Source organism: Zingiber officinale, chromosome 4B (genome assembly GCF_018446385.1).
Source record: "Zingiber officinale cultivar Zhangliang chromosome 4B, Zo_v1.1, whole genome shotgun sequence".
Taxonomy (NCBI): Eukaryota; Viridiplantae; Streptophyta; class Magnoliopsida; order Zingiberales; family Zingiberaceae; genus Zingiber; species Zingiber officinale.
The window spans coordinates 136984142-137002221 of record NC_055993.1 but is presented as its reverse complement, the minus strand read 5'-3'; the positions used below and the strand labels follow the sequence as shown (position 1 = coordinate 137002221).

The window sequence follows — 18080 nt, the reverse complement described above, 5'->3', positions numbered from 1 at the left end:
TTGTGATTATGAATTTGAGTCAGTAAAAATAATCTTTGCAAGGTGGAATAAGACTATGTACAATAAGGATGCGCAAGCCTGTTGAGTACATAATGAATATACATGAAAACATATATATCTATCTGAACTAATTTATCATGCTATTCAAGTCCTGAAAGATCATCGTTCTCTCTCTGAGATACCAAACGACCCTATAGAAGATGACTGCTGCATACACGACACCATTACGAAATCCGATTGCGAGTCTGGGGAGGAAAAGAATGGCTTCGGTGGCATGTCGAAGCTGTTTGTATCTCCTTCCAGCATCTCCACAACCTCACTCATGGAGGGACGATCACATGATTTCATCTGTATGCACCGGAGTCCCACCATGGACAACTTTCTCTCGATTTCATCAATTTCCACGTTAATATCATCAGCCTCTGCTCCTCCTAGCTCCTGTAGTCGCACCAGTTGATCATAAATCCACGAAGGGTAATAAATCTGGCTCGAATTCTCTGCTCTTTGATCCACATTCCTCCTCCTCCCAGCCATCTCCATGAGCAACATCCCAAAACTATACACATCGGACTTGTACGATATGGACCCAAAGCTTCTAGAAATCAACTCAGGAGCTATATAACCTATCGTCCCCCTCGCGGCACTCACAGAGACTAGGCTGCAATCCTTGGGGCAGAGCTTTGCCAGTCCGAAATCTGAAACCTTGGGGGTGAAATTGTGATCGAGGAGAACGTTGTGCGGCTTGATGTCGAAGTGCAAGATCTGCATGTGGCATCCGGTGTGGAGGTAGTTGATGCCTCTGGCCACGCCCAAGGCAATCTCATTGAGCTTGCGCGAACTAAGGCGAGGTCTACTGCTGCATGCCCCATTGCGATTGGATTCGGAGGAGAAAATGTACCTGTCGAGCGACCCGTTGGGCATGAACTCGTAGACCAGCGCCCTCTTCGATCCCTCCGAGCAAAACCCGAGAAGGCGCACGACGTTCAGGTGGTGGATTCTTCCGATGGTGGCCACCTCATTGATGAAATCTTGGCCGTGGAAGTTGGATCCGCCGAGGAGCTTAACGGCGACAGGGTATGTTCCCATGATGTGGCCCTTGAAGACGGCGCCGAAGCCGCCTTGGCCTAGCTTTTCCCTGAAGTGGTCGGTCATGGCGACGATGTCAGTGTAGGCGTAGCGCGTGGGCGAAAGAGATTGCTGTTGGTTGCGAAGGAACTTCTCGACGGCGTCCTCGGGTGCCCTGCTTCTCCTCCAGAAATTGAGTAGGAGGAATCCAAAGGCACACAGAGGTGCCAATATTAATCTCGCCACTACAATTAATATTGGCAAAATTATTAACGTAGAGCGATTAGATCATGCATAGCTTCAATTAATTGAATTAATGACGATATATATAAAAGCAATAGATGATCATTTGCTGAATTATATTGTCTCTCATTCACCTAGTGAGGCAAGAATGAGATACCGCAAAACAGGGGCGAGTAGTACATCAAGAACGACCGCTAAGGCCGTATTATTGCAGACGCAGGACAGGAATTGAAGGCCGAAAGAGATGGCATTGACAATCTTGTAAACGAGAGTAGGACCTCCAAGAGTTGCCAGAATGTTCCTGCATTCACATGTACGTGAAAATTGAATTGATGAAATAAAGAATTAAGGTACAATCCTAATTAATTAATTAATTAATTAATTACTTGTTATCTTCCCAACAGAATTTCACCGACTGTGTTGGAGTCCAGTGTACCACGAATCCCTTCCGTAGGAGTTTAAAGACGTCGTGATCACCTGGACTCAGCGACTTCTCGACTGGCACGGTGGTTAAGAAGCTACATGAGTTCTTGGGATTATTATACGAATTGTCGTTAACGACGACGACGTATGTAGTCGAGCTGCTGCCGCGAAGGCAATTAGGGACCGCCGCATACTCCTGGCTTTCTACCTCCCGCGTGCAGTTCATGAAACTGGCCCATAAAATCCTGTGTTGTTGGTGAAACTGCCGGCCCATAATATGAAATGTATCGCTCTTGAAAGAATGGTCGGGAAGATGAAGGCAATTGGCGTCGGACGAGAAACCTCTGTACATGAGCCGGAGCTTCCTGCTTTTATACGAGATTTTCGTGACCAAGTATTTCTCAGAATGGGAGTCACTATAGACTGTGCGGTTTCCCACGCAGACGAGTTCGAAGCGTCTGTCGCCGCATCGTCAGGGTCGCCGATTAGCCGGAACGGAGATCGTATGTGGATGTCGCCGCAGGAAGAAGGAGGGCAACTATGAGACTTGCCGAGTAGTAACGCAGCATGGCAGAGGAGGAGGAGGAGAAGGAGCAGAGGAGCAGAGAGCAGCGTGGAGGAAATTGATATCGCCATCGATCTAACTCGATCGATCAATGAGCTAGTTAATTGCAGAGGTAGAGGAGCTAGGAACTCAAATTAAGCCAAGGATTAATAAGATTTGCTACTACAAGTGAGAAAATATGACTTAAACGGAATGGGAAAAGAAAGAAAAGTACGATAAAATTACAATAGAATTAAACTTCGACCAATTTAATTTGCCGGCAATTCTTTGAGTATATATCGTCAACTTCAAGGTGTTTATGTCGTCCCACAAGCACAAGTTAATTTCTGACCATCAACTTCAAGGTGTTCATGTCATCCATCCCCTTTCGGCTTTCACACCACAAGCACAAGTTAATTTCTGACCATCAACTTCAAGGTGTTTATGTCGTCCCAATCATCCGCTTCCATTTTTCATCTTCATTTTCTATTCATATATACACGTAGCTTATATTATATTAACATTTTTTTTTTATTAACGTAAACTCGCATTGATTTTTAATAATACATTTATTTATTTTTATTCTTTATATTCAAAATATACATTTTTTTTATTTTAAAAGTTTTTTAATATAAAATCTGTTCATTAACATTGTTCAAAGAATTATGTGGATATATATTATAATACTCATCCATGTTAGTTTGTTTGTAACACCATTTGTAATCATAATTTTCAAAATCAAATATCATACTTTGCATTTTAACCAGATGGTATATATATTTCTTTCTAAAAATATCCTTCTCGCTTATGCAATCCCAAATTAAAACAGACATTTGGTTTTTACCAAATCAAATCAAAAATATAATAAGAATTTAATATTTCATCTAACATTTTCATCTAAAATTTATTGGCCATCTCGTATTTATATCTAATTAATACGGAACGATGAGTCGACGGTGAAGAAGTGGTTGACTGTCCGACTAAGATTAGGAGGCCTACATTCTGTTAATATTTTACGCTCAAAGGAAGAGAGTTAGAAGGGGGTCAAGGCGAATTAGACCCGACCCCGGGCTGGATCTAGCCCGAACCCGGCTCGGGCCAGTAATCGGGTTGAATTGGAACCGGTGCCGTAAGTTGCCGGGCCGGTTCTGATTCCGTTGGTGCAAAATCGGTGAACCGTCGGTTCGGCTCGACGGTTCAACATTTGATTTTTTTTTTTTTTTGACCAGTTTGAACTGTCGGTTAACCCGCGATTCATAGCCGTTGGAACCGCCGGTAAACTAGCAGTTCATAGTCGTTGGGAGAGGATGTGGAGGTTTTTTTGAGTATTTTTTCAACGGTTAGGATCATTGGACCATTTTTTTATCAATGACTATGATTAAGTGTCCGTTACTATCAAAATTCTGTAAATAGAAAGCTTATTTCATCATTTTCACGCACATCTTCTCTACTCTTAATATCAATTTCGTATTCTCTACACACTTTCGTTTCTAATTTCAATTACAATGGAAGGAGGCCGCGGAGGTGCGTCATCTCGAGCTTGGAAGGGAAAGGAAATAATGAATCCACGGGAGGAGGACCCCAACATTCAATCCACCGATGATGAGATCGAGCATCTTCCAAATCCGACACCCGAAACACAAAGAAGTACCGATGCAATTACTCGGGAACTTCATCCTCTAAAGTCTTCTACTTTCACTAAATATTTTGAGAAAGTTACTCTTCCGTCGAGAGAAATGCGTGCAAAATGTAAGCATTGCAATGCTTCCTACAAATTCCAAGCCGGCGACAGCTATGGGTCATTGAAACGACATGTAGAAATGAAGCACCCGATGGAATTTGGACTCGATCATTCTCAAATACAATTATAATTAGCGATTACCGCTTGGATGATCAACGCGTCATCGTGAGGAATCTCCACTCTCTCCAAGTCGCTGGGCCGAAGTTGATCTAGGGTCCTTCGACATTCTCCTTGTGCATCCCATGATGTGGATCTCCAACCGCTGAGTGTACGACTTCCTGGCTCTGTTGGAGTCACCGCCGGTCGACCTTTCGGCGATCATGCCTATCTCTCCTCGGGAAGCGTTGTTCCTGTTTTCTTCTTTCCGAGCGGATGGTCTATTTAGTTCGGCCGGGACTCGGGAGGGATCGATGTCATCCCTCCGCTGATGTTGGCCATGCCACTCGGGCTCTCTTCTTTCTTCCTCTCGCCGCCCTGTAGATCGATGCTTTTATCATCGATCGGAGGAGATCGGCGGTGGTATCCCCTTGGGCCCGGTCGGCTGACGATTGTTGTTAGGTCGTGGCAGTCTTGCGTGTTGTGGGTCGCCGACTGATGGAAAGAATAGAACATCGGCGTCCACATCTTGCCCTTCGATGCCTTCGGCCGACTGGACACCACATGCTATACGACATGTGCCCTCGTCTCCTGGTGTGGTCGCGCTCATTCGACCCTTGGCCCTTTGGACGGGTGATGACTGCTTGATGGTCGGCGCTCGGTCGACACCGAAGGTTCAATCGACGCCTCCTTTCTTCTGGCCGCTTGGGCTTCTTCCATATTTATATACTTGTTGGTCTTCTTGAGCACGTGGTCGAAGTTGCTGGGCTGCTTCTGGGTGCCTTGCCTTTTCGTGCATCTTGAACGGGAGCATCATCCGAAGGCGATCCCCGTTCTTGATTCGCTTGGGCTATTTCAGAGGGGGTTTGGAACAAGGCGCGGTGGAAGGGGCACTTCACCCTGTGTGGCGGTCGACCTTCTATTCTGCTCCCATACAGAGATTTGTGCTGCTCGATCTTCCTGCTCAGCTTGTCTGCCAGCCGTCGATGTTGCAGGTTACGGCGCTTGCCGATCAGCTAACGCCTGTTATTGCTGTTTCTTGATCATCTTCGCCGCTCGGGCTTGAACGAGCATCTCAAGCTCCTCTTGAGTGAGCGTCACGGCGGTGAGTCGTCCAGCGTTCCCACAGACGGCGCCAAATATAATCCTATCCGAAAGTCAAAGAGACAGAAAGCTAGGGATGTGGCGCTCACACTGACCTCCTGTGGACTCCGCTCGGGCTTGCAACACAAACTATGTAAGTGTTGAGCCAGGAAAAGGGTCCCCGACGTTGGCCCTCCGACGATGAATTTAGTCACCGGCGATGGAGAATAAAGCGAAGGAACAAGAAGACTGTAGTGCAAACAGTGAATATCGCATACCTCCACTGATGCTTGAACCCCCCCCCCCTTTATATAGAGCTCCGGTAGCATGCGTGCATGCTTCTCAAAGCTTTCCCTGAAAAGACTTTTCAGTAAATTGTCTCTGACATAGTACCTTAACAGGGCGAGCATTTTTCTGAAGTGATAGTGGAAGCTTCCGCCGTATAATCTTCTGGCTGTCCATGCCTAGTGTTGGCGACACCAACTCCCAAAAGGATACTGCTGGATATTAGAGGGAGTGTCCTGCTAGGCCGAGCGGGTTGACCACTCGGTCATCCTTCTGCCGCTCTGGTTCCTCGTCCGGTCGGCCAGAGCCTCGATACTCCTTTGCGTGTCTGCTTGACCGAAGTTCCACTCTGCCATTATTAAGACCTGCTGTCAGGCCGAGCGAGATAGTCGCTCGGCGGGAGTTGAACTCTGTCGATGCCAGGCTCGGCTGTCTAGCTGAGTAAGGTAGTCGCTCGACCTTAGTTTCGTCTACCCATGACGAATATTGGTGCCTTGCCGAGCGAGGAAGGCACTTGAGCGGCTTCTTCACATTGTCTTTATTGAGCGTCGGTCGTTTGACTTCTCCATGTATCAAAGGCAGCGGTGGATTGGGCCCTCCTCCCTGGTTAGGGCATGCTTCGCTCGACCGACCGATGCCATCTATGCATTGACCACCTTGACTTTGACTTCCTTTGACCTCCACCGTGATAGTGGGGTGGGGCTCTTCATTATCACCGCATCAGGTATAATGTCAGAGACACTTTTCTGATATATCCTTTCATAATACGGTTGAAAAAACATACCTACACCTTGAGAAGTGTGCATGTCGCCTACTGTATCACTATATAAAGGGGGATCCATACACCGGTGGAGGTATATGCTATTCATCACACGCTTGTGCTTTCACTGCTACTACGTTGCTCCGCCTTCTACTATTTCGATGACTGACTTGAGCGTCGGAGGGCCAATGACAGGGACCCCTTCCCTGGCCCGACACTGACATTTCTTGTGTTGCAGATCGGAGTGAAGTCTTCGCGAGGTCAACAGAGGAGCCACATCTCTAGCTAGCCTTCTTCACGATTTTCAGACAGGATTAGAGCCATTGACCTTTTTGGTACACATGGAGACCTCTAATAACATCCATATCACACTCCTTTGAGTGTTATGCTCCAAAACTCTTAACTTATGTTCCCTTTGATCGATCTAAAAAGGTGAAATTCAATCGTCTAATAGGTTTTTTCTGCTCTTTTGAATTTACCATGCCCTAAAACTCTTAGGTGGCATTTGGTTTAGGAGTTTGAGAATGAGGGAATGGATTCATTCCCAAACTTTGTGTTTGGTTGATGGGAATTGAATTAAGATTTGGAATGAAACACAAAAATTTCGGTATTGATGAAACTCCCCTCTTTTCTTGGGTTTTGATAAGAATGAGAATGAAAATTAAGTTTTGAATAAAAATACTCTTAATATATTTGTTCAATTTTTTTTCATTTCACTTTCTCTCTCCTTATTCTCTCTCACCATACTTTCTCTCTCCTTATTCTCTCATCATATTTTCTCTCTCCCTATTCTCTCTCATCATAAATTCTCTACCATTTTTTCCCTGTATTCTCTCCCATCACACACTTTATCTCCTCATTTTCTCTCTCTTCATTCTCTTTCAATATACTTTTTCTCCCATTACACACTCTCTCATTTTTTTTTCATTACACTTTTTCTTTCATTATAATTTTTCTTTCCTCAATTTCTCCTATCATACTCTCTCTCATCATACTTTCCCTCTCTTCATGCTCTCTCATCACACTCTCTTTCCTCATTTTCTCTCATCATACTTTCTCTCTTTTCATTTTTTCCCATCACACTTTCTCTCTCAGCATATTTTCTCTCTCATCGTACTTTTTCTCTCCTCAATCTCTTCTATCACGCTCTCTCTTCTCATTTTTTTCTCACTACACTTTCCATCTCTTCATTTTTTTCTCATCATACTTTCTCTCTCATCATATTTTTCTCTCACATTCAACTTTCTCTCTCATCTAATTTTTTCTTTTATTTTTCTCTAAGGGTAAAAAAAGAAATTTAAATTTATTCCGATTGAAAATATTCAACTAACCAAACATTATTTTTAAAAATGGTACCAAGCTCATACGTATTTCTATTTCATAATACTATGATACTCATTCGCATTCCAATTCCTAAGAGTGAACCAAAAGTCACCTCAACTCGTAACCCTTATCCCTTATCCCTTATCGATCTACAAAAACTATTTAAAAAATTTAGTCTTCTTTATTTTTTTTATTAAATATCATATTTAGATCTACACAACTCTTCTCGTTTAAAGGAATTAGATGTTTGATGTTACCAGCTTCTTGGTAAAACAATGAAAATAATAAAAATACGTGTCACTCAAGCATCTGCCAAAAGCTATAGTATAGAACTTCTCCATCTCAAAATAAAACAATGGCGATATCGAATGCATGTAATTAGACCGAAATTAGACATCCTCTAATTCCTTCAGAATCCAAATGCATCCGTCAAAAAAGATAGAACGATAACTAGGATGAGCAAGCCTGTTGAGTACATATTGAACAATACCGAAAACATATACTATCTATCTGAACTAATTTATCAGGCTATTAAAGTTCTGAAAGATCATCGTTCTCTGAGATACCATGCAACCCTACAGAAGATGACTGAGCATATGATAACTTAACTAGGTTCGATTGTGACTGTGATTGTCCGGAGGAAAAGAATGGCTTGGGTGGCATGTGGATGTTGTTTATATCCCCCTCCAGCATCTCCACAACCTCGCACATGGAGGGACGATCACATGATTTTATCTGTATGCACCAGAGCCCCACCATGGACAGCTTTCTCTCGATTTCATCGATTTCCAAGTTAATATCATCAGCCTCTGCTCCTCCAAATTCCTGTAGTTGCACGAGTTGATCATAAATCCACGAAGGGTAATAAATTTGGCTCGAATTCTCTGCTTTGTGATCCACATTCCTCCTTCTGCCAGCAATCTCCAAGAGCAACATCCCGAAACTATACACATCGGACTTGTACGATATGATCCCAAAGCTTCTAGAGATCAACTCGGGTGCTATATATCCAATCGTCCCCCTTGCGGCACTCATAGAGACTAGGCTACAGTCCTTGGGGCAGAGCTTTGCCAGTCCGAAATCTGAAACCTTGGGGGTGAAATTGTGATCGAGGAGAACGTTGTGCGGCTTGATGTCGAAGTGCAAGATCTGCATGTGGCATCCGGTGTGGAGGTAGTTGATGCCTCTGGCCACGCCCAAGGCAATCTCGTTGAGCTTGCGCGAACTGAGGCGGCGTCTACTGCTGCTTGCCCCATTGCGATTGAATTTGGAATTGGAGGAGAAAATATACCTGTCGAGCGACCCGTTGGGCATGAACTCGTAGACCAGCGCCCTCTTCGATCCCTCCGAGCAAAACCCGAGAAGGCGCACGACGTTCAGGTGGTGGATTCTTCCGATGGTGTCCACCTCGTTGATGAAATCTTGGCCGTGGAAGTTGGATCCGCCCAGGAGCTTAACGGCGACAGGGTATGTTCCCATGATGTGGCCCTTGAAGACGGCGCCGAAGCCGCCTTGGCCTAGCCTTTCCCTAAAGTGGCCGGTCATGGCGACGATGTCAGTGTAGGCGTAGCGCGTGGGCGAAAGACATTGCTGTTGGTTGCGAAGGAACTTCTCGACGGCGTCCTCGGGTGCCCTGCTTCTCCTCCAGCAATTGAGTAGGAGGAATCCGAAGGCACATAGAGGTGCCAATATTAATCTGGCCGCTACAATTAATATTGGCAAAATTATTAACGGAGAGCGATTAGATCATGTATAGCTTCAATTAATTGAATGACGATATATAAAAAACAATAGATCATTTGCTGAATTATCTTGTCTCTCATTCACCTAGTGAGGCAAGAAAAAGAGACCACAAAACAGAGGCGAGTATTCCAAGAACATCCGCTAAGGCCCGATTATTGCAGACGCACGACAGGAATTCAAGCCCAAAAAAGATGGCATAGGTAATCTGGGAAAGGAGACTTGGACCTGCAAAAGTTACAAGAGCGTCGTACCTGCATTCACACGTGGAGATTGGAAACCAAATTGATCTATGAAATCAACGAGATATCAAAATTAACCAAGTTAAGGCGAGAAGATGAATGCACAATCCTGATTACTTTAGTTCTTCCCAACAGAATTTCACCGAGTGTAATGGAGTGCAGTATACCAGGAATCCCTTTCGCAGGAGCTTAAAGATGTCGTGATCACCTGGACTTAGCGTGTTCTCGACTGGCACGGTGGTTAAGAAGCTACACGAGTTCTTGAGGTAGGATAGCTGATACGAGCTGTCGTTAACGACGACGTATGTAGTTGAGCTGCTGCCGCGAAGGCAAGGGACTGCCACATACTCCTGACTTTCTACCTCCTGCGTGCAGTTCATGAAACTGGCCCATAAAATCCGGTATTCTTCATCAAACCGCTGGCCCATATGAAATGTATTGCTCTTGAAAGAATGGTTGGGAAGAAGGCAATTCGTGTCGGACAAGAAACCACTGTGCATGAGCCGGAGCGTTGTGGCATAAAATCGATATGAGATCTCAGTGACCAAGTATTTCTCAGAATGGGAGTCACTATAGACTGTGCGGTTTCCCTCGCAGCTGAGTTCGAAGCTATCGTTGCCGCATCCGTCAGGATCGCCGCATAGCCGGAATGGATTTTGTATGTCGATGTCGCCGCAGGAAGAAGGAGGACGATGAGATTTTCCAAGTAGCAAGGCAGCATGGCACAGGAGGAGGAGAAAGAGCAGAGGAACAGAGAGCGGCGTGGAAAATGATGCCATCGAACTCGATCAATGAGAGAGTTGCAGAGGTAGAGGAGGAACTCAAAGGCAAGGATTAGATTAAATCCCAAGTAGCAACGCAGCATGGCAGAGGAGGAGGAGAAGGATCAGAGGAACAGAGAGCAGCGTGGAGGAAAATGATATCACCATCGAACTTGATCAATGAGTGAGTTGCAGAGGTAGAAGAGGAACTCAAAGGCAAGGATTACTATATAAAATGCCAAGCAAACGGTGGCACAATGCGGATTGCTACAAAACGAGCGAGATGGATGGTCGAGTGTACAACAGCCTCAATTGACTTTGGAGTGGACTTACGCTAGGGGAAATTGAACTTAATTCAACGAGATGGGATAAGAAAGGAATGCAAGATTAACCTAGCCTATTATTTATATTATTTGACGGAACGCTCGCCACGATTCCAAAGCATCTTCCACATGATTTAACCTACGGTCACCGTTGCGTTGACTAACTTGATTCCTAGTTCTACATAAATAAATAAATAAATAAATAAATAAACAAACGACCACAATAATACCACATTAATCGAACATAATCCGACCACAATAAATTCGTTTTAAATTTGCATCATTACTAGCCTTATTGATCCTGATGGGATTCGAATACGTGGATGACGGATGGTCACAAGGTCGGTTCAAGCCATAGGCCAATATGACCTATGTCTAGGCCCCTATTATATTAGGGTCCACCTATATATATATATATATATATATATATATATATATATATAAAATTTGGATAGTATTATTTAAAATTATAATTAAAATCAATTTAATTAAATTTATTTTCATCAGTAATTTTTATTTTTTATGTTAGATTTATTCAATAATTTTTATTTTTTATTTGATTATTTTTTTATAAATTAAAGTTAAATTTGGTTTTTTTAAAAAAAATTTACTCATTAAATTTAGATTTGATTTAAAATTTAATTTTTTTCTTTAAAGTTAGATTTGGCTGTTATTTTTTTATTATTTTTATTAAAATTTTATCTAGAATTTTTAATCTTTCATTAATAAAAAAATTAATTTACTGACAAAAATTAAGTAGATTAATAAATTTAAAATATTTATGCATTATACTTATATTTTTTTTATAAAAATACTTTGAAAAGTTAAAACCATATTTAATATTCTACTATTATTCCTATCAAAATTTTATTTTTTTCTCTTTCTTTCTTTCCTTTATCATTTTTATATTGTTATATATTTATCAGCTAAATTTTTTAGCTAAATAAATTTGATTTATAATTTATCCAAGTTAAAATTGATAAAAGAACGACTCGATGCATAAAACTCTCGATAATGCAAAATTTGATTTATAATTTTATCTAAGTAATATGATATATCTCTTTTGGGTGGATTACGGGTTGTTCACATACATACGATGCATTTCATTAATATTACAGGTCATTCACTCTCATATACGTAGGTTGCTAGTTGCATTAATAATGATTTCGTAATATCTCAACATTAATGAAGACATTAAACTCATTAATGACTACATTAAACTTAGCATTAAATAACCATAATTTTGTTATTTATTGTAGGAAAGGTGAGAATTCCTATATAAGGAGGTTGAGTCTTGAGCAAAGATAGAGACGTAAGAGAAACGAAAGCAAAAGCAGAAGAATTCCTCCACCTTCATTCCTTGATTCTTTTCTCTCAGTCGTGCATTCGCATGATTGAACTACTCGTGATAACACTCATGTGTATTCTTAGTTCGTCATGTACAACAGTGCTTGGTTATGTATATGGTTCTACCGTTGTATCCTGGGAAACAGATAACCCGAGAGAACCTCGAAGCATAGCCGAAGGTGGGACGAATTTATTTCAAGGAAACTACGTTAAGCGCATGTCTTGACATCTTCCTCGATGAATTCCTTCTCTGAATCTGCTATGAATCGCATCAACTCCGCGACTCGGATCACTGGAAGCTTGGCAGAACCAGCTCCGCTAGTAGCCTGAGATTATCAGCTCAAATCATTTCAATAGATAAGTTAAATTTAATTTGATGTATTTAAATTCAGCTAATTCTCCAATATCTCCACCAACAGATTATCCAACAATCTTGAAATAGACTTCATTATGTTAAGATGACCACAGGACAAAGTGTTGGGGTGCAACAGATTCAACACATTAAGGCCCACTCCGCTCCGATTGGAACTATATCAATCAACCATGGGGAAAAGCCAAAGAAGTTCATTGGAGTGAACTTTAAGAGGTGATAGCAAAAGATGCTCTTCTACTTGACCACGTTCAATTTTGCTCGATTCTTAACTGAGGACTCTCTTAAGCGTGCTGAGGATGATGATGCGCAGACCATTAGTGCAGTGGAGGCATGGACTCATTATGAGTTCCTTTGCCGAAACTACATCCTCAAATGTCTTGTCAACACGTTGTACGTTGTGTATAGCATGAAGAGAACGACTAAGGAGCTGTGGGAGTTCCTGGACATAAAGTACAAGACAGAGGATGCAAAGGCTAAGAAGTTTATCTTGGATTAATTCCTGGACTACAAGATAGTTGACTCCAAGACAATGATCAGCCAAGTCCTGGAACTTCAGGTGATCTTGCACGAGATCCACTTAGAAGGGATGGTTCTAAGTGAAACCTTTCAAGTGGTTGCTATCATTGAGAAGCTACCTCCTAGCTAGAAGGACTTCAAGAATTACCTGAAACACAAGCAGAAAGAGATGAATGTGTAGGAACTCATTGTTAGACTTCATATTGAAGAAGACAACAAGAGTTCAGAGAGAAAGTTGTTCTTTCATGCTACAGTGAAAGCCAACATGGTCGAGTACCGTCAAAACTCGAAATGAAAGAATCCAAAGACTTCCAAGATGGAACCCAGAGAAGACATTAAGAAATTCTTTATGAAGTGCTTCAACTGTGATTGAGCCAGTGACAAATCTTCGGAATGCAAAAAGTCGAAGAAGAAGTAGGAGGTTAATCTAAACAAGGGACCAGAAATGAATGACCTATGCACTGTTGTCTCCGAACTGAACCTGGTCAGTTTAGAACTACGGTAATAGTGAATCAATACTGGAGCTACCAAACATGTCTGCTTCAATAAGGAACTGCTCTATAACTTTGAAGAAGTTAATGAAGACAAGTTGTTCATGGGAAACTCAGCAATCTTGGACATCATGGGCCAAGGAAAAGTGGTGCTAAAGATGATCACGAGCAAAGACCTTACTCTGAACAATGTGGGTCGATTGCACATCATTCACCCCATGTATATGATATATCTCTTTTGGGTGGAGTGCGGGTCGTTCATCCTATCTATATATGTATAGGTACATACATACGATGCATTTCGTTAATATTGCAGGTCATTCACCCTCATATACGATGCATTCTTCTTAGGTGGGTTGTAGGTCGCTCATCTTGATTTTTTCATTTATGCATGATGTATTCATATCATGTAAAATATAGGTCGTTTATACGTGCATTGCATAGTGTTCACCCACTTAACAAAATTATGTTGAGTTGTTAGATAAAGTAAGATTTTAATGTGTATAATATTGAAAAATGAAAAATTAAGTAGAACTGATTAAGAAGAGAATAAAAGATGAAGAACATGAAAATATAAATTATAAATTATGTTGCCGCCCTCTTTAAATATATTTGCATGCAATCTCTATTATCTCCACTTTATACTTTGTGCGCACTCTCCTTTTCTTTTCATGTGGTATAATTTAACAAATAAATACTCCATCGTTTGGACATATTGAGTCGTTATATGTGTTTGTTTTCCAAATTTGGGCAAGTGTAGATCTTACCAAAACTCATATATAGTCTAATTTCGTTAACAAATACTCTTATGATCCTTGAAATCTATTGAATAGACTAATGACTTTGTTTCTAAAATTTTAGACATGACTAATGCAATCAAGAATTTAATTCTATTTAGAATTATATAAATTTATCCAAGTATTAATTTTATAATTTATTAAAAATGTGAAGTCAAATGGTAACAACTCATCACGGGCAACGGTTGAATCCTTCTGGGTTGGTGCATTACGACTATGCCACCGAATCTTGTTTCATAAGTGCTAAGGGGAGTTGCCTAGACCCCCCACACTGCGGCCACACAGTTACACTTACATAGGTGAGTTCTCCAAGGATGTACTGCGAGCATCCTGTCAATAAGACCTTGAACTCATTAAGAGCCTCCAAGCTCATCCTTACTAGCAGTCAAGCATCTATCCAGGGAAGAGACTATGAGATTACATCTCAATCAATTTGATGCTTACGGTTCACCCTTATAACTTGTTTATACCACATTGAACATATTTCTTGGGATCTCCAATCAGATAGGTTGGGTTGCCGTTATAGATGAAACCAGGATAGGCCTCAGTCCCAATCCCTTACTGGATCTCTTGATTTTCTCAGAATCAAGTTCTTTTGTGAGTGGATCAGCAATATTGTCTTTTGAACTTACGAAGTCCAATGACACCACTCCAAGAGACACTAGCTCACGAATAGATTTCAATCTTATTTGTACATGTCTATTCTATTTCTGGTTATACTTGGAGCTTCTAATCTGAGCTATTGTTGTTTGATTATCACAGTGTACTGAAATAAAAGGTATTGGCTTTACCATCAAGGGAATTTCTGAAAGAAGACCCTTAAGCCAATCAACTTCAGTTACTGTGGTATCTAAAGTGTTGGTTGCTACTCGGAAAACCTAGAGGTTCTACTGTACAAAAATTTTGTACAAAGGTCTGAACCTTTTCCTAGCTACCATGTGTTCTTTTAAATTAAATTTTGGATCACCTGCGGAACTTAACACGTTTGATCCAAAACTTAATCTATTTGTTCTTTTAGGTTTTGACTTGGATCTCCTGCGGAACTTAACACGTTCGACCCAAATCACCTTAAGTTATTAATTCCATTAAATATTAATTTCCATAATTGGTTCCCAGTACTGACGTGGCGAGGCACATGACCTTCTTGGATATGGGAGCAACCACCACCGACTAGACAAAACCTTTTATGGAAAGCTAATATTTAATTTCCTAAAATAACTTTAGGTTAACCAAAAAGAACAATCAAATCACAAGGAAAAGAAAAACAAAAGAACACTATATCGAAAACAAATTCGAAACACTAGAATCGTATACCTCTTGTATTTGATATTATTTCCATAAATAACTAGTATGATGCGGAAAAGGAAAAACTACTAGTTATACCTTCTAGAAAGACCTCTTGATCTTCTATCGTATTCCTCTTCTAACCTCGGACGTTGTGTGGGCAACGATCTTCCGAGATGAGAAACCACCAACCACCTTCTTCTCCTCCTAGCTAGGTTCGGCCACAAAGAAAGAAGCTTCACCAAGGAAGAAAATCAAAACACTAACCAAGCTCCAAGAGATGCTAGCTTTTTCTCCTTCTTCTTCTTCTTCTCCAAGTAGTATCCGGCCACCACAAGAGCTCCAATGGAAGAGGGAGATTCGGCCACCACAAGAGGAAGAGAGGGAGAGGATGGCCGGCTAGAGGTTGTATCTCATGAAGGCACCCTCACCCCTTCTTTTATATTCCTTGGCCTAGGCAAATTAGGAAATTTAATTACAATAAAATTTCCTCAATTTCCTTGACATGATTTAATTGAGAAAAATAAAATAAAATTTCCCCAATTAAATTCAAGTGGCCGGCCACATTATGAAGAACAAATTGGACAAGTTTCAATCAACAATTAAAACTTCCTAATTTGTTTCCGGAAATTTTAAAATTAAAATTTCTCTTCAAAAATCTCTTCATGGTTGATAAAAAGAAATTTCCATAATTTTAATTTTACAACATGTGAATAATTTTTAAAGAGAAAATAAAATATCTCACCAATCTACAAATAAGGAAAGAGATCTAATCTCTTTCTTTAATCTTTTGTAGATCTTTTAAGAGAGATATTTTAATTTTAATTCTCTTTAAAATATTATGTGGAAGATATAATTTATTAAGCTAGCTTGGCTGGCCCCCTATTGGTGGGTATAGAAGGTGGATATAGGTGAGTATAGTACTCTATAAATAAGAGGCTACGATAGGGACCGAGAGGAGGAATTGGTTTTGGTCTCCCGATAAAATTAAGCATCCCGTGTTCGCCCCGAACACACAACTTAATTTTATCAATAATAATTTATTCCACTAGAGAACTATTATTGAACTACCGCACCAATCCCAAATTACATTTTTGGGCTCCTTCTTATTATGAGTGTGTTAGTCTCCCTATGTTTAAGATATCGAATGTCCACTAATTAAGTGAGTTACTAACAACTTATTTAATTAATATCTTAGTCCAAGAGTAGTACCACTCAACCTTATTATCATGTCGGACTAAGTCCACCTGCAGGGTTTAACATGACAATCCTTATGAGCTCCTCTTGAGGACATTATCAACCTAGTATCTCTAGGACACAGTTTCCTTCTATAATCAACAACACACACTATAAGTGATACCATTTCCCAACTTATCGGGCTTATTGATTTATCGAACTAAATCTCACCCATTGATAAATTAAAGAAATAAATATCAAATATATGTGCTTGTTATTATATTAGGATTAAGAGCACACACTTCCATAATAACCGAGGTCTTTGTTTCTTTATAAAGTCAGTATAAAAGAAACGACCTCAAATGGTCCTACTCAATACACTCTAAGTGTACTAGTGTAATTATACAGTCAAGATAAACTGATACCTAATTACACTACGACCTTCTAATGGTTTGTTCCTTTCCATTTTGGTCGTGAGCTACTGTTTATAATTTATAAGGTACTAATAATATCATCTTCTGTATGTGACACCACATACTATATTATCTATAATATAAATTAAGTGAACAACTACAACTAAATGTAGATAATTTGACCAAATGTGATTATTTATTCATAATGAATGTTTACAAAGCTTAGGCTTTCAGTATACACTCCAACATAAAGCACACAATTCTGCCTCAGATGTAGAACGAGATATAATTGTCTGTTTAACAGACCTCCAAGCAACTGCACCGCCTCCAAGTGTAAAGACATAACCAGTAACGCCTTTACACTCAGCAGTGTCTGCTATCCAACTAGCATCACTATATCCCTCCAGGACTGCAGGGAATCTCCCATACCACAAGCCCAAGGATATAGTACCTTTTAGGTATCTGAGTACTCTGTCTAATGCATCCCAATGCGTTCTGTCCGGACAGCTGGTAAACCTGCTCAATTTCGTTATAGCAAAAGAAATATCAGGTCTAGAACAATTAGCTAAATACATTAGACTACCTATTATTTGTGAGTATCTTAATTGAGACACTGTCATACTACTATTATTCTTGTGGAGAGTTTTTGAAGGGTCATATGGTGTGACAACAGATTTAACTTGGCTATAACCATATTTCTCTAATACTCTCTCAATATAGAGTGACTGAGAAATTGTTATTCCATCAGTTGAACGAGTCAACTTCAGCCCTAAAATCATATCAGCACAACCCATATCCTTCATATCAAATTTACCACTTAAGAGGGTCTTAGTCTCATTAATAATAGAAAGGTTAGTTCCAAATAGTAGAATATCATCTACATATAAACATAGGATAATACAATTATCACCTTTCATTTTAGCATACACACATTTATCAGAGTCATTTACTTCAAAGCCAAAAGATAGCATAGCTCTATCAAATTTTTCGTACCACTGTTTTGGGGCTTGCTTCAAACCATAAAGAGATTTGACTAACCTACAGACTTTATTCT

At 40.5% G+C, this 18080-nt stretch overlaps 2 protein-coding genes across 3 annotated transcripts; both read right to left on the bottom strand.

Annotated features, from left to right (window-relative positions):
* Window positions 1-141: 141 nt before the first annotated feature.
* LOC121978017 (rust resistance kinase Lr10-like) lies at window positions 142-1311 on the bottom strand. Its single transcript, XM_042530412.1, has one exon. The coding sequence runs from the start codon at window positions 1150-1152 to the stop codon at window positions 160-162; it is 993 nt and encodes a 330-aa protein (XP_042386346.1). The 5' UTR covers window positions 1153-1311; the 3' UTR covers window positions 142-159.
* Window positions 1312-8014: 6703 nt separating this feature from the next.
* On the bottom strand, window positions 8015-10571 carry LOC121976951 (rust resistance kinase Lr10-like). 2 transcript variants are annotated; one of them, XM_042529386.1, is made up of 3 exons: window positions 9663-10571; window positions 9391-9557; window positions 8015-9266 (listed from the first exon to the last, which is right to left on the bottom strand). In XM_042529386.1, the coding sequence occupies exons 1-3, from the start codon at window positions 10322-10324 to the stop codon at window positions 8095-8097; spliced, it is 2001 nt and encodes a 666-aa protein (XP_042385320.1). In that variant the 5' UTR covers window positions 10325-10571; the 3' UTR covers window positions 8015-8094. The 2 variants fall into 2 exon arrangements, with proteins under 2 accessions (XP_042385320.1, XP_042385321.1); XM_042529387.1 differs by having other exon boundaries at window positions 9391-9531; window positions 9754-10570.
* Window positions 10572-18080: the final 7509 nt, after the last annotated feature.

Coding starts and splice junctions, on each gene's coding strand:
- LOC121978017 (XM_042530412.1), bottom strand. CDS start 1,152: ATGACCGACCACTTCAGGGAAAAGCTAGGCCAAGGCGGCTTCGGCGCC.
- LOC121976951 (XM_042529386.1), bottom strand. CDS start 10,324: ATGGCATCATTTTCCACGCCGCTCTCTGTTCCTCTGCTCTTTCTCCTC. Junction 9,558..9,662: donor TTCTGTTGGGAAGAACTAAA/GTAATCAGGATT, acceptor GTGTGAATGCAG/GTACGACGCTCTTGTAACTT. Junction 9,267..9,390: donor TCTTTTTCTTGCCTCACTAG/GTGAATGAGAGA, acceptor TATTAATTGTAG/CGGCCAGATTAATATTGGCA.